The following is a 16,910-nucleotide window of genomic DNA, read 5'->3' as shown; positions in this document are numbered from 1 at the left end:
CAAAGTTGAGCACCAGTGACTTTTCTTGCACGCGCTTCCTGATTCCAGTACGTTTGTGCAATGAAACATTTGGATTTGCTCCGCGTAAAGAGGTCTTCCCAAGTTGTCTTTGTCCAGGCAGATATATCATTGCCTTTGAGAGGTGGCAGGGATCCAAGATGTAGTTGCCTCTGGCCATCTTCTTTGACAGATAAGGAAACAGGCTCAGAGCCATGAAGTGAACTGCCCAAAGCTTAACTGTGGGCTAGTGACACAGCTGAATGAGGGCCTATGTTCTTCTCACCATCCTTTTCCTAACATTTTGGGCTAAATCAAGATCCACAAAGTCCCTCTACTTCTCAGATAGACTTGAGCCACATGTAATCACTTTTTTTTTTAATTTTGTTTTTTTATTTGAGTATAGCTGACACACAATGTTACATTAGTTTCAGGTGTACAACATAGTGATTCGACAAGTTTAAATATTATGCTGTGCTCATCACACGTGTAGCTACCATCTGTCACCACACAAGCCTATTACAATACCATTGAATATATTCCTTTTGCTGTGCCTTTTATTCCCGTGACTATAAATCTCATGAACTTGGCCTTGGTTCCAGCCTCATTACCCCTTTTCTCATGAAAATCGTCTAAATCGTCAAAATAATGATCACCCAAGTGTAGGAAGAGTGATTTGCAGGAAAGGCCCACGAAATTGTGAGAACACTAACCTCGAGGGGCGAACAGTGGAGATAGTGAGCTTTCCTGGGGAAAGAGCATGGGTCAACCTCCCCGGGATATTTGGAGGGTCTAGAATGAGCTTCCTGCCCGAGAACAGGGCTGCCACGTGATAGCAGGCACGCAGTGGCTACCCATTTAGGATAGACCGTGTCCCAGAAATTCACTTGCAAGTCACTGGTTTGCACCTTGGATGGCATTTTCCTCACCCCGTCCGTTTAGGTTGTCTCAGGAAGAAGTCACATCTACAGCAACTCTTCCCTCCCCTTCTAGGACTGCCCCTTCCCGTTCCCCAGGTGCGAAACTCTCTTCCTGAGAAACCTGCTTCCTAGTGGAGTCACGCCATTCTGAAAACATTTACTATTCTTTTTCTTGGTATGGGCTTCTGACCTCTGTTAAATGCCAGCAAGGAGGAAAAAATAGGTCTAACAGGTAGATGCTTTTGTATACGGAACTGAAATCCCCTTTACCCTACCAAGGATAATTACGTTTTTGAACTGGAAGTTTATTTAACTTAATTGATGAAATTTCAGGTTCAGAAACAAAGTGAAGATGCTAAGGGCATTTGGGGTGCCCTATGAGGCAAGCTAATAAGAGTTGAGAGCTCTCCTCACCCTATAGTTCAAGGCTCAGAGGCTTTTTCCGAGTGCCAAGGGGTAACTTCTCCCCATTGCTCATGAGGCTTGCCTCCTGAGTGGAGTGTCGGTTACACTTGGTGCAATAGACAGAAATGGCTTCCTTTTAAACATGTGATGAATATTTGAGACTTGTATTGGATGTCAGGGACTATTTCTATTTGCTACATTCCCTGTATGTTAAGAAGGCATAGCTCTAAGCCTGAATCTTTCTTTGAAAAAGGAAGAGTTTCATTTTAATTTTGAATATAGAAGTTATATATGCTTATCACAGAAAATTTAAAAATTACAGAAAGACATATATAATATGATTATATTATAATTATACATTATAATATCATCAGCCACTGTTAGCACCTTCTTACATGTTCTGGTCCTCCTTCCTCTTTTCTTTCTGAGTGTATATATTGATATGTAAGTTGTTGTGATTATAGTTTTTTCAAACATAATTTTAAACCTTAATGTATTTTGAATATTTTCTCATTTGCCATTAAATGTATTTTGCAATAGTTTTTTATGTTAGCGTTGAATATACATATATATAATGAATATATATAAAAATACATGAATGTATATATAGTCCTGTATAATTTGTTTAACTAGACGACCACTGTTGGACATTTACCCTGCTTTCAAGTTCTCAGTGATATAAATAATGTAGCATTGGCTCTCCTCATGCCAAAAATCTTTGCACACATCTCCCCTGGTGTGTCCTTAAGATGGATTTCTAGAAGTAGAATTTCTGGTTTCTGGGGATGCCCATTTTTAACATTTTTTGATACATATTGCCTACTTGTCCTCTAGAAAAATTTGTACCCATTTATAATCCTACCAGTAGTATTTGACATCTACTTTGATTGAGCTGCTAAATGTGGAGGTCAGTCTTAGAAATGTTCTTCTTAGTTAAGAAAGTTTTCTCAATAATCCTGTGTGCAGTGGGGCAAGCAAATATAAAGTAAGATTTTATGTAAGTCGTTACAAAATTTAGCTTAGGCCTTAAGCTAATTGCTTTTTTTAAGATGGGAATTTATTTCCTTTCAACATCCCCACATTTTTAGGATATATATTAGCTCTGCTAGAATTAAACTCAAATATTAAAGCACTGGAAAGATCTACAACAGAAACAAAAGCAAAATCACCAAACCTTTCCTAGGCTTGTCTGATGGGATTAAAAAAAGAAAAAGAAGAAAGAAAGAAAAAGCAAAACAGAAAACAAAAACAAAAACCACACTTCACTTATTTAATTCTTCCGTCTTGATACTAGTTGAGAAATACAATTTACTTCCCTAAATTCAAGAAAAGTTAAGCTCATTAGGACCCAAGCTCTAGAAAAAAGTACCAAGGGGAACTGTTTGACTAACAAATATTTTTTTTCAATTTAATAATTTGCATACCGCAGTTTTCCCCCGGCCCTCACTAAGTTCCTTAGGGGATAAAATAATCTTACCGAGTGAACTCTTGTGTTAGTGAGGTTCAGTAGCACTTTAAATTTTTAAATAGTATCAAATTTAATAAAATATGATATGCTTTATTTTCAGTTTCAGTAAAAAAAAAATTGCTAAATAATCCTATTATTTCTTGTTTATATAATCAATAACTCACTGTGTTATAGATGAATTAACCTGAAATAATTAAGGTAAATGAAAATGTCTGTAGAGGCACAAATACAGCAGAATTAAATAGACAAAAGCAGATTTTCACCATCCTTTTATACTCTCTTATCGGTGGACCTAATAAGCATACTTTTTGCTTTAGTTTAGATTAGTCCAATTGACGGCAGCTCACATTTTTCACATTATTTTTTTGTTCTAATGTGAAAAATGGCGAGAGCAGATTTTGAGGTCTGTCTTAAAATATAGGCTGACTCATTAGCATAGAGCTGTTGTGCAGAAGGTTTTATTGGGGTTAAAAGATGTGTTGCTGAAGTTGTCTATCACCTTCAGTTTATTTGAAAAAAATATATATATAAATGAACGCAAGGAGGCATTAAAACTGTCCACTGACTTTCTTCTATTTGTTTCCCCAAAGGTGCTTTGTTCACGTTATCGTGGCAGTTTTGTGCAAAATCAGACTTGATTTGAGAGGGTTTATAGGCTAGAGGCCTCTGGTCTACCCTGCCCTGCCACCAACTTTTGTCCCCAGAATGGCCTCAGTTTCAGACATGTCCCAGAGGCTCAGAGCATGTGCTCAGAAACTGACATGGGATATCAGAATCAATTAGCCCCTCTAGGAATTAAAAGCAAGCAACTGAATGCCTGTTAGCAATGATTAACTTTAAAAATATTAGCAATTCTGGGCAGATCCCTTTCCTTTCTGGAAGAGTGCTCTAGGCAGGCAGCATTCCCAGGAATGTTGGTTTCCAGCTATGTAGACACTCTTGGATATAAAGTTCTGCAGGGGTCTTTGCTGTGCTTTTGATTTGGGAATGAATATTATTCTTATGTATGAAACTTAGTTCTTCCTAGAAGGGTTTTCAGAGATCTATACGTCCTTTTCAGCTGCTACCTAAACCCTTGGCTTTTTTTTTTTTTTTTTAAATACTTTCTCAGTTATTAAATGAGTACACAGATAATCTTTATTGAGTTGTTTGAGGACCAAAATTGATTGAAATTTGCTATATAAAATGCTGATCTTAATGTCAAGCTCACGTAAGCTCTGCTATATATGTTTTCTTCTCCATTTTTCTTTCTTTATAAGTTTCAGCCTTAAATTTGTCCTTACATCTCTATTTAAGTTTATAAAAACAAATGGGCAGAGCTATTCATACTAGTAACTCTTTACTTCTGGATTCTCACCTGTATGCAATAATGACATCAAAACAAATTGTCTTTGCTGTTGTCTGCTTTGGGGTTTGAGTTTGATTTTATTTTTTTTTTAAGCGGCAATTACCTGAAATAGAGTGGGAAAAGCCTGTAGTTTGAGACAGCAGTGGGAAAATGTTGCGTACTTTGTCAAATATTTTTGTTATAGCGTGGAATTATCCTCTCGAAGGTGTATTTTCTCTCTTGTTATCAACTGAGGCTAGATCTCTTGCCTTCACTAATGTTGGAGTCTTGCGAAATGTTAACAGAACTAGTGGGGGGAGAAATTCCATTGGGGATGGAATCTAGGCTCTGTGAAGATATGGAACATTATGGGCACTCAACAGATGTTAATAAATACCTCTTTCTATTGTTGGGACAAAGTGGGGTTGATTTGGGTGTGAATTGTAATGGTTAGTGAAAGGACCTTGTACTTAAAAAGGGTGTGTTTTAAGGAGAAGAGGAATCTGGATATTGAGCAAAGTAGCATTGTTTTTTCATATCAAGTTATTCTGTTTTTAAGGACTGTCATCCCCCTAAAATTGTCAGCTCCCTTGTGTCCATGTCATATGCCTTCTTGGCAGGCCTTGCAATACGTTGCTGTGGACACAGTAAGATTTCAATAGGTCCTTGTTGATTGAAACCAAGCATTTGGATATCTTAGAGGCAGAGTTGACGAAGAGGTATGAGGAGGGCTGCAGGGAGAGAGGAAGAGAAAAAAGTCAAGGCAGAGAGAGAGAATTAAATATAGAAACCGCCTGGGAAGCCAGAAAAGAGCAAGGTTGGTGAGCAACTAACAATTTATGTTCTCCTGAGAAAAGAAAAAAAACTGGACAGGAGAGAATTTTTAATCTGAAGAGCTAATTAACCAAATTATAAGACCTCAAAAATATCACTCTTGTTAGGGTTGTAATTTTGAGACTTAACAACAAAAAAAAATGGTGGAAGTTACTCTAATTCGTCCCAAGAATCTTTTTAAACTTTGAATTGTACAGTAATAGAGATTTGAGGGGGAAATGCAGTATGCTGTAGTTTATAAATCATTTCAGTGTTTTGACTCCTAACTAACCCTCTTTGTGATGGTGAAGGGAAAAAAAAATGTTTATAAAACCACCTGTGGTTTCAGTGAATGTGCTGGTTTGATTAAGAAAAAGTGGAATTAGGTGGCAAAAAAGACGAATAAGAAAACTCCAACAACATAACGTGAGCAGGTTAAAATAGCAAAAACAATACAAAATGTTCCAACGTAAAGAACGTCTCCAAAATGTGTGAACATGATTTAAAAAATATGTGTATATTTATCAATATCCTATATATAAAAATATATATTTTATAAATATATAAATTATATTATAAATATATACCTAATGGATACCTCGCATTCGATGAACACAATTAAAGGTATCAGAGAAAACTCACCACAGGGATCACCTGATAATTATTAATAAACATCAACTCTTCTTGGTCAAGTGACCAGTATTATTTCACAGTTGACTGTGTTGCGGGTTGAGCCAAGGACCTTTGCCCTGAATTTTAATAATTTACTGTAGTTTTACATTAAATCAGAATATAATTGGGAAGAAAATTAGTGTTTCTTTGTGGGGAGTGCAGAGTAATGCCACTAATTGCATGTATAAAAGCCTTCCCGAGGTTGTATTTTCCTGTTCTTTCTTGATTTAGAAAATTAAAACTACAGTAATTTTCCACTATTTGTAAGAGGGAAAAATGTGCCAGTGAAATGTATTCAGCTAACTTAAAATGTCAAAGCTCTGGGCCATCTTTTTACGTCCAGTAATGACAAACTGTCAATTTCATCACATGATTCAGGAATTTGCTGGCAACTTGTTGCAGATATCAGAGTCAAAAAATACCTTGTAACACATGTGGTCTGAAAGAAGAAACTGATTTTTGTTTGTTTGATTTTCCTTCCTTTCACTTTAATATTTGAGCAACTCCACATCTAAAATGTGTTAGAGAGCAAATCACCATTTCTTTCTTCTTTAGAAAGAGATGGACAAGAGAGAACACATTAAATTAACCTTAGTAGAACAGGAGATTAAATTAATAGTGCTTTAAAATTATTTTTAGATACCTGGGGGATTTTTTTCAGAGAAGTTATTATCAAGGAAAAGAATTGAGCTGATTTTAAAAGTGTATTGGGTTTAAAATTCTATTAAAAACATATGTAATCACAAATATAGATACTATGGGTGCTTCTCCCTGGAACTTGGAAGGGTTAAATCAGACCACTGTGGTGTTATGGGAAGTGCTTTTCGGTGATATCTAGTACCTTGAGTTTGTTATGTATTCAATATGTATGTCATCATAAAACAGTGCACCTGCATTAGCCTTCATTGTCTCAGGGTAGAAGCTGAGAAATAAGAAAAAAAATTAAAAAGCTCCAAAAATGAACATTTCTGCTAATAGCGTGTCAGTATTTTTCCCTTACTCCACGGACATTCTTGGTCTCAAATGCAAACTGCACAACCCAGGCACTAGGGTTGGAATCCAGTGTTTATTCAAAAAGGCACCCGAAGGTAGCTGGAGTGAAACGCTACATGTATGAAAAAAGGCAGCCGGGCAACTCAGCTGATCTGGACACAGCAGCAGCAACTGTATTTACCAACACTTGTTTTCTGGGAGCCTATGAGAGAAATGGAAGTAATTAGAGAGAACCTGAAAGGGTGGTATTTTGTTCCTTGTTTTCCTTATAAGGAGCAAAGCACATTGCAGTAACACTTCGGGAGCTGGTATTCCCTCCTGCCACGGGGATAGCCGATTCCTCGGTGGAGGAGTTTGTTTATACCTTAACAAATACAGACTGTTTTGTTGATTAAACAGCAAAAAAAAAAAAAAAAAAAAAAAAAAATTCGCTTGCCCCATTCTCTGCTTTCAAACACTTCCCCCCAATTAGAAAATGTCTCATAAAAATGCATCATGTGATAAGCTCTTGCTTTAGTCCCAAACCGAGCTAGAGTCCACTGGAGGTCTGAGAATTGGAATCCTTAGGGAGTGCACGTTTTAGCGAAGAGTATAGTTACTCTGTCCTGAAACAGGCAGCTTTGCCACTTGCTTGTTTTGGAAGGAAAATAAATTAAAAAAAGATTGCAGGGGATTTTAGTTATTATATGGCCAGGGCTCCGTTTTGAGTCTGTGGCATTCAAAGCTGGCTTTAATCACAGCATGATGCTTGAAGCCTCCAAAAAGTCCAAGTGTTTCCTTTCTTTCTTTCTTCTTTCCGTTTTTTTTTTTTTTTTTTTTAAGCGTTACTTCACTGAGGCAGAGGGCTGCCTTTGAGTGACGTCACGAGTTTGAGCAGCAAGCTGCACAGGAGAAGGGAGGCTGGGTGAGTGACAGCCCAGCCTACTTTTTAATAGCTTTGTCATGTGACTGGGGACTGTAGTAAGACAGGTGCCTTCAGTTCACTCTCAGTAAGGGGCTGGTTGCCTGCATGAGTGTGTGCTCTGTGTCACTGTGGATTGGAGTTGAAAAAGCTTGACTGGCGTCATTCAGGAGCTGGATGGCGTGGGACATGTGCAACCAGGACTCTGTATGGAGTGACATCGAGGTGAGCTGGGGCTGGGCTGGGCATTGCAGGAAGGACTGGAGAGCTTCCCTCCCTTCCGATGCACTGATTCCTGTAAGGGGGGAAGGGCTTGGACAAGGAGAGGAGGCAGAAAAGTAGCCCGGGCAGGAGCTTTTGGAAGGGAATCTCAATCTTATCTTAACTCCAATAAGTTTGCTATTTTAAGGTGGCTCTGAGATCCCTTGAGCAAATCAAAGCCTAGCTGCTGTCACCCATATCTGTTGCAGTTGGAAACTCTTTCCATGTGCCTTTGGCTCTGTTTCTACTCATATGCAATATTTATGCTCTAAGATATTGATATGAATCAGAAGCTGAAGTCTTTCCAGTGGTGTTTAGTGGCCCGGTTGGAAAAATGCCATTTCTATTTATAATAAGATGAAGATAAAAATATTAAAATGGATGTGCTCAAATATAGTCAGTTTTGACTCTAGTCCGGATTTTTTTTTTTTCCCCTCTCTCTCTGTTCATCAGACAGAGAACTCACAAAATCCTAAATAATCCTGCTGGGCTATTTTAGATTGCTTTCGCCACAGCACACAAAACAACGAAGCTGATTCCCTTAAAACACCTATATGTGGTGGAAAGATTTGGTCAGCAAATAAAAAATACATCTCTGCCTTACGATGCGAGGTTTTCCATTAGTGTCGGTGGCAGGGAAGCCAATGGTTAAATCTCTCTGTACCACGGAGAGCTGCCTGAAGCCGGAGAGAGGAGTTTATGCAGGGCTGTGTGTGGGGCTGCTCACTGCTTGTGTAAAAATAGACGGCAATACATCAATTCCACAGTCTCTGCTGGCCACAATTCATACAGGGGGAGAAAAGCAAGCCGTTTCCTCATAATCTCTGGAGCCTCCAGTGACTAACGGGGGGACGGAGGACCGCGGCGTGTTTGCATTCAGCACAATGGAATGTTCTCGGAAAGTTTGGGCAACTTGGGGAAAGAAGCTAAACTTTCTGTGGACCGTGATGAGCTGGAGCCCAGTTGCATTGCACGGGGGATCGGAGCTGCTAACAATGAGTCTGGCAGAGAGAGGGCTGCCAGTGCTTCCTCTGGGTAGCTGGGGGCACGTAGGGTGAGGGGGAGGATCGAGTGCCACACGTGATTTGGTTAAATAAGATGTCCATGTGGTGCAGCGATACACATCTAAAGTGCAAATAATTTGGCCGGGGCTGCCTGTGAACGCATTTCTCCTCTCTAGCGAGCCATGCCCTGCGTTCTTAACTCTTTACCGGATTTGCACAAGTGGGCTCGGCTTGCCCTCTCCTGCCCTGGCAGATGGTCCTTGCGGATCCTGCTTGTCCTTATCTTGTCGTGGTTTCTTGGTAAGGTGGGAGAGATCTGGGTGATTCGTATGTCCTGTCGCTCTTCTGAGTCAGGGTTATAAGTGGCTTCAAAGTCCTCATTGTCTTGGAGTAGCCGGAGTGTCCTGTGGCTGGTTGTCTGGCTGCCAGTGTGGGGGCTCAGCTGCTATAGTTTCATTTTTCCATCTTGTCTTATTCCTGATGCTGTTGGGAGTTGATATGGAAATGTGGAGGATTTGTTTTAATCACTGGGATTCCTGCAGTCATTTTCAAGGAAGCGTCAGAACTAATTTAGAACAGGGGCCCTTTTATGTTTTTCCGAAGGAGGTGAGTTCCCGGGCTAAGTGTCCAGCGGTGGATTGAGTTGTTGGGCGGCTGAGACTGGCCAGTCGCCTCTCTGTTGCACGGTAGACAGCAAGCTGCTAGAAGCCTTGCCTTCGCGGCGGCCGCTCTGGGAATCACCTCGGCCAGTCTAACCTATTACGAGCAGCAGGTAGCAGAAGCAGCTTTCATTTTTTGAATCATTAATGTTTGCTGTCATCCTAAAACGTATTATGCCCTTTTGCACATAATGACAGGACGGCGCAGTGGTTAATAAGGGCCTCTATCACTATAGCTACTCGGAGTCCCCAGTGTTTCACAGTTTAATGAAGGTGATGTACAATAAGGTTACCAAGATTGATAGAGACAATTCACATGACATGCACTCCACGAAGACTGTCATTCTTTACCGCCCCCCGCCCTACTCCCTTGTCCCTGTCCTCACTAATTTTTTTCCTAAGAAGTAAGAATTCTTTTTTCATTAATATAATTAATGTGGCCAAGTCCACTCTTTCTTCTCTCTCTCTTTAAAATTTACCATCAATGGCACAAAAACCTCCGAAAGGTTAATGGAGAATTATACTTAATTATGATGATTCATTATCATCAGTGCAGTTAAGCTAATTTATTGTCTGCTCCTTAACTAAGAGAAAAGTCTGTTGGGGTGAAAAAACGTACAATAATTAGCCTTTTGTGTTTAGTGACTGCTTTATCCTCTTAAATCTTATTATAAAATTAAGGCTACGGTTGGGAAATAGCTGTCATAGTTGCAAAGAAGCAGTAGAATGTGTCTCTGTAATTGCAATAAAGCACACCTGTTACAGATGTATAGGGAAGCAGTAAATACCAGCATGTCAGATGAGGACAGTTACAGGGCTTGGACTGTTAAGTCTGGCATCATCCAAAGGCCAAATATAAATTAATAACAGGAACACCTGCTACCACTAATGTGTTTTAGATTATCAGGATAATGCCACATTCAGAAACCCTGATTTTATTAGCATGTCAACATTGGCAAGAGCACATGCACATTTTCAACCATAACATAAGAGCAAAAACGAGAGACAAAGAGAGGAAAGGAAAGAAGTGTGTGAATTACAGCCCAGCAAAATGCCAGAAATTGATCTGGTCTTTTTAATGATTTTCAAAAGTTACTTACAAAATGCATGTTCCCGAAAGGGTGAAGGGTTTTGAACGGGCCATGCCTAGAGAAGGCAGTGAGGGAGAGAGACAGCAAGAAGTTGCTCATCAATCCGCAGGGCATTCCAGCATTCCAAAGCATGGTTCCTAAGTTGTGCTCTCCACAACAGGAACTTCAGCCAGTTGGAGAGCTCCTGTGTTTCCTACCCTCGTTTGATTTTTTTTTTTCTTTTTTTTGCTGTTTTTGTTGTTTATGCTTTTCTGGTTAAGGACTAGCCCTCAATGCAGTCCTAGTGGGTTTTGCACCGTTGAAAAAAGTTATCCCCTGGTCTCTGGATTGATCGTGCTGTGGAAGAGTTAACACTGTGTGTTTGTCCTCGGAGGATAAGCAATGTGGGCATGTATGGAGGCTGAGAAGTGTTACACCCATAACAGAACTCGAACATTGTACCAGAACAAAATCTTCTCCCCAGCCCGGCCCCCGCTTCCTTATAAGCCTAGTCAAGTATACCGATCTGCAACTTGGGGTTACCTCGGGTAATAAAAACGGAATGACCAATAAAATGATAAGGAAAGAGTTTAGGTGGAGGGGCTTGCCCTTTCTTTTTGCATTACCTCTGTGCCCTCAGTTTGGGATCTCACTGGGGCCTGGTGGTCTTAGGGAAGAATCGCGGTCATCTTCAGGCGGCTCCTAGCCTCCCTGTACCAACTGCTGGCTGCATTACCTGTACCTACTTCTCAGCATGGTGCTTATGATCATGCTGCTGCATATGACCCGTGTAATGTAGCCTGCCAGGGATGACAGGGGTGCTCGGGAAAAAAATCTGCATAAAACTTATTTTATTCAAAACCTAAATGTCAAGCGGGATCTTCAGCTTCATGCCCAACTGCTGCCTGGTTGTGAGCAACTCCACAGCATCTCTCCTGACCTTGGAAGGTAGGGCCGTGAGGGTGCCACCTCAGAGTGTGTGCCTGCTGATTTAGACACCTTGGCTTGCAGGTGGATAAAGTCCTGGGGCTCTGGCATCCTCAGGTCCCTGCAGTAGGAAACTTCAGCAGGGTTCTTCACAGTATGCAGTGAGGAAATCAGCAGTCAGATGGCCAATTTGGGGTTAGAAGACCACTTCTTCAATCAAGTGGTCCACTTTTTTTCAAAAAGCCACATTGTGGGACAACCGAAAGGCCACCCTACTCCACGCAAGGAAGTGCAAGACTATTCCAGTCTGAAATAGCCTTGCTTACAAACAGCCCGGCCATAGTATGGGCTATGTTAAACCTCTCCATAGACTGAAATCATGTAAAAACTCCAAAGAAGAAGAGTTCTTTTGAATTCACTTCAGCATAGTTTAGGAATACATAAATGATGAAAAAAAATATAATTGTGGAGTGCTATAGTGGTTTTTCCTTTGTAGATGTCAGGCAATCCCAATATTGCGTGCACACACACACACCCCCCAACACACATGACTTGCAACTTAAACATAGCGGAAGATGTCAAGATCATATAGAAAAACTTATGACTTTTGTCTCTATCTCAAGGAACTTGTTTTTTGACCTGTTCAAGATGATGTGCTAAAGCTCGTGAAAAGTCAAATTGAGAGTAAAAGATTAAAATAACAATTCAAGAGAACCATAGACAAGTAAAAAGGCTTGCATCATTTGTTGCTAATGGAATTATGTGGATTGCAAAGGTTAAAAGGGGTGTAAATGGGTTAAGTTTTCCTGGTAGAGTTCTTATGCTTTTATTTTTCATTGAGTGATTGTTTATTTTGTTTCTATTATGTGGGATGGCAAATCCAAGGTAAAATCAAGTTTGTATCCTTCCCTCAAGAGATTATACTCAGGGTAGAGTAAAATTTTGCATATGTTTAACCAGAAAACAAGTTGAAACTCAAACTCAAGCACTAACCATCAAAAAGGTACAAATTCAGTTGATTGCTAACTGGAAGAATCAGAGAGGGCTTCATGGAAACATGGCACTTACCATGAATTTGGAGGCAGAATTTTGGATGGAATAGATCAGGCACAGTATCCTTTAAGAGCAAAGTAAGTAAAAGAATTTAGGATTTTTTTTTTTTTTTTTCTGGTGACTAAAACCCTGGAAACCAGCTTTGGTGGTGTGGTTGAATTAACCAGGCTTAATTCCTATCACATGCTATTGCAGTTTAATAAATTCCTGCAGTTAATGAAAGCTTTTTTTTCCCCTGCCTCCTGCAGTGTGCCGCTCTGGTTGGTGAAGACCAGCCTCTTTGCCCAGATCTTCCTGAACTTGACCTTTCTGAACTAGACGTGAACGACTTGGATACAGACAGCTTTCTGGGTGGACTCAAGTGGTGCAGTGACCAATCAGAAATAATATCCAATCAGTACAACAATGAGCCTTCAAACATATTTGAGGTAAGGGCATCCCTTGGTCAAAATTAATTTCTCATCGAACTTGGCTTGGGCCACAATATGATTATTGGCCTGAGAGCATAATGCATTCTTACTTTGCTGTCATCAAAAGGCTTTTTATCACAGGTAGGCACTTCCGATTTTGTGGAAAAACAATGTTTGCAAAATAAATGGATTTTGTTGTTGTTGTTTTGAGAATTAAGGGGCTAAGGGCCCCCAACAGAGTGCATTAAACTGTGTTGAAATACTAAGGGGGTTGTGAAAGAATTAGTGACAAAGAAGAACAAAAGTCTAAACCTGTTTATTCCTGTCTATTTCCCACAGAAAAGGGCCTAATGTAAATTAATGTGAAATGTAAAAGAATGCGTTTTTTTTTAAATCCAAGAGATTAGACGTCTGCCTTTATTTGCCTCACAAAGTAAGTGAGCAGTTATTCTTATTGTTATTTTGTGATCATACCTCTGATTTCTGTCTGTCATAGAAACTTCTAAACCCAGGTACTCCAATATTTACTTATAAATTAGTAAAAATTCGCTTACCTTTCAATAGTGAAAATTACCTCCCAGGCTCCAGACTCTTATTATAAGCCTACCCTATAATAAGGAATGTTAATCTACTCCTATTAAAGTGTTACTTTGAAAAAAAGTTCTTTCTCACAAGATCAGCACTCGTTTACTTGAAAATAAACGGTTTCTTGTAGGGACAGACATCAAGTGCTCTGGCAAACGAATTGAAAAAAGATCGTCAAATCAACTACTTTTCAATATCACAGCCATGCACACCTCCGTCATCATCTGGCTTCTTCTCCCTAATATGTGCCAGGCTCCATGAAAAGCACTTGAAGTGTATTTTTTAATCCCACCAGCAGAGACATTTCTTAAACCTCAGTGTATTTGGTTGAAATCCTGAGCCATTAAGAAAGCCAATTTTACAATATTTATTGAGTTTTTCCAGCCCCCAGCACATAAAAGGCACTGAATAAATGTTTATTGAGTCATTAAGAAAACCAATTTTACAATATTTACCGCGGTTTTTCAGCACCCAGCACACAGAAGGTGTTGAATAAATGTGTGTTGACTAATGAGTGAATAGTGACTCTAGTAGGTATTAATAACAGTAATAACGAATGATAACAACAGTGGCCCCCATTTGGAGACCCCCATGCTCTATATGTGTCTTCTCACAGTTCCCTCAGAACAGCCTATTTTTTTAGGTACCCTGAGTGTCATTCCCACTTTGCCTATGCAGACATGGAGTCTCAGAGAGGTTAAGTGATTTTCTCCAGGGCACACAGTTGACAAATGAAGACCAGAGAATTGAATCCCAAATTGATCTGACTTCCCAGTCTATATCACTGATTAAAAAAACAGAGTAACAGTGAGGTTGGGTGACCACCATCTTTTACAAAGACGTACCAAGCCACTGCTTTGCTGAATATATTTAAAAATAGAATGGACTCGTGCCTTTCGGTGTTGGTTGACATGGAAGCAGGGATCTCTGGGGGCGGTGCGGGGAGCCAGGGTGGCTGTAGGTTCTGGCCACAGCTAAGATTTTCTAAGATGTCTGAACAGAGTCTTAAAAGAGCGCTCAAGGCGGCGGAGTCAGGGCTGCGGAGAAGGACCCCTGAAGGGCTGTGGTTTAGTTACACTTCCCAGGCTTCTCAGCCGGGTCTTAGAAAGTTCATGTGAGGACTTGGCTAGTTAGAACTGGTAAATTGAACATTCCTCATTCAGTACGCTTGTCAGGCGACAGGCCCGTTTAAGTCATGCTGCATTAAATAAACAGTACTTTAAAAAATGTCATCTCTGTAGACCTCTTATCTAAAAATCGGCTATTCCATGTTGGGTGATTGCCATGCATTTTGCAGATGACGGGTAGGGAATTACTAATTGGTCGGTGGGGGGGGGAGGGAGGGTTGGTCAGTGCCTCCCTGGTGGGCTAGTTTCAAAAACTCCCTTCTTCATGACCTTGTGTCCCCATGTTTCGGTGTTGTGGCCTCTGCATGGGGTACTTCTCATTTACACCTCTAGGAGACTTGGTTCACCAGCTAGTTATATATAGATGCTTTAATCTGTACGAAGACACCCCTTTTGCTTCCCCGTATCACTTTCTACCACTGATAGAATTGTTTTCAGTGCTCTAAAACACAAGGTTCATTTAATTTCATTTCTTATTAGCTCATTTTAAACCAGTGACTCTCAACACGGAGCAGTTTAGCCTCTCAGGGGACGTGTAGCAGTGTCTGGAGATGGGTTTGATGTTTAGGACTGAAGGCAAGAGGCTGCTCCTGGCATTTCGTGGGTGGAGACCCAGGGTTGTTGCTAACTAACCCACAGGGCCCAGGACAGCTTCCCACAACAAAGAACTATTCGGCTCTAAGATGACAGTAGTGCTGAGGTTGAGAACCCCTAAAAAAAAAAAAAAAAGTCACTGAAATTCCCTTTCATGAAACACCGAAGATGGACTGGTCAGCATTGAGAGAGAAGATAGAGTATTGTTAAGAGACAGGATATGAAGAATCAGAAGCCACAGAGAATTATGGGGATGCCCAGGGCCTGGGACTGAGATGTCAGGAACTCCCTTAGTGACAGTGAAAGTGACCGTTGAGATAACCTGTAAGGGTTTTCTCTGATGTCACAAACCTCGTTCTTCTCTGTCTGTGCAGAGGGTAAGGCCGTATGTGGTAGTCCTGTGACACGGCCGCAGCTTCCCGGGCATTTGCACACAGCCAAGATGCCTCTATTCTTTGCCCTCTAGCGTTAAACTCAGACATCTCTTCTATAACGGGAGGAAAAAAAAAAAAAGTGTGCGTGGAGCATACACTTTGAAAATTGTCTCTCCCTGGGAGAGAGGTCCACGGGCAGCTCAGTAACCCTTGATGGGCCACAGCTTTGCCGGTCTTCCTCCAAAGCTGCCTTCCCCCCCACCCCACCCCACCCCCCACCCCCAAAGCCCTTCCCAGAGCCTGTGCCTTTAAGCCTCTCCCCGTGGACTTTACCCGTGCTCACTTTCTTCCAGTTCTCAAAGCCCTGCCTCATCACATTTGTGAAGGCCTTGTACTTGAGCAAGCCAAACAGTCACGGTTTCCGCCACCTCTGATCTGCCAATAACAAGCATGATCTACCTCCGATTCCCAGAATGAAATGAGGCCCCAAGCAGTTCAACACTTTCCCTGACTCCAGTAGCACATCGATGACACCCCTGGAAACTGGCCCCAGGATTTCTGAATTCCAATCAAAGCAGAGAGAAAGGGGTATTTAGAGATACAGATAGGATATAGATAGTCTACGGAGAGTAGAGCCAAATTTTAAAACCTTGGGAGTAAATAGAAATTTCTGCCTTGGGCCTCTTTCGTAAATTTGAATCTAAGTTTAATTTTTATTCGACTTTATTTTTTTTAAGATTTATTTATTTATTTTAGAGACAGCGAAAGAGCACACGAGCAGGGGGAGGGGTAGGGGGAGGGGCAGAGGGAGACGGAGAGAATCCCAAGCAGACTCCCTGCTGAACGCGGAGCCTGACTTGGGAATCCATCTCACCATCCCGAGATCATGACCTGAGCCGAAATCAAGAGCCGGCCGCTTCACTGTCTGAGCCACCCAGGTGCCCCTGTTTTTATTTGACTTTAAGAGAAAAGAAGAACGTAATTGAATGTCCCACTTTGGGAAAGAGTGAATTCCTCAGTGGGAGTGAGGTGTGCCAATACGCAATTGTCCACGTTGGTTGAGAAACTGGACACACAAACAACAATCTCTGTTTGCTCAACCTGTGTTGGATGTGTAAATGCAGGTGACCAGGTTTTATTCAGAAACCACTTAGAAAAACAGGACACAGGCTTTTATAGGTGCAGCCTCCAGTGAATCTGATCCATGTGTCAGGAAAACAGGATACTGTCTCTGAGCTGGTTGGTAGCAAAATTTATGTTTCAGAATATTGCAACATAACTTCCTTCCCTCTCTTGCCTTTGTGCATTGTTTGAAGAAGGAGAATAAAGGAGTGCTTTTACAGCATGGAA

General features: G+C 40.8%; 1 protein-coding gene across 7 annotated transcripts in view; it reads left to right on the top strand.

Moving 5' to 3' along the window:
• The window catches only part of PPARGC1A (PPARG coactivator 1 alpha), a 643,921-nt gene that overhangs the window by 536,590 nt on the left and 90,421 nt on the right, over nucleotides 1-16,910 (top strand). For 5 of the 7 annotated variants that reach the window (XM_078068452.1, XM_078068450.1, XM_078068454.1 and 2 more), the window contains one exon: nucleotides 12,719-12,898. In XM_078068452.1, the coding sequence (XP_077924578.1) occupies nucleotides 12,719-12,898 (180 nt within the window). Of the gene's footprint in view, nucleotides 1-7,520; nucleotides 7,722-8,895; nucleotides 9,062-12,718; nucleotides 12,899-16,910 lie in introns of those variants that run through there. The other 2 variants (XM_036123946.2, XM_036123951.2) reach the window with 2 other exon arrangements.

This window comes from Halichoerus grypus, chromosome 3 (assembly GCF_964656455.1).
Source record: "Halichoerus grypus chromosome 3, mHalGry1.hap1.1, whole genome shotgun sequence".
NCBI lineage: Eukaryota > Metazoa > Chordata > Mammalia > Carnivora > Phocidae > Halichoerus > Halichoerus grypus.
Note: the sequence above shows the minus strand (reverse complement) of the source record. Positions and strands in the feature narration are given on the sequence as shown.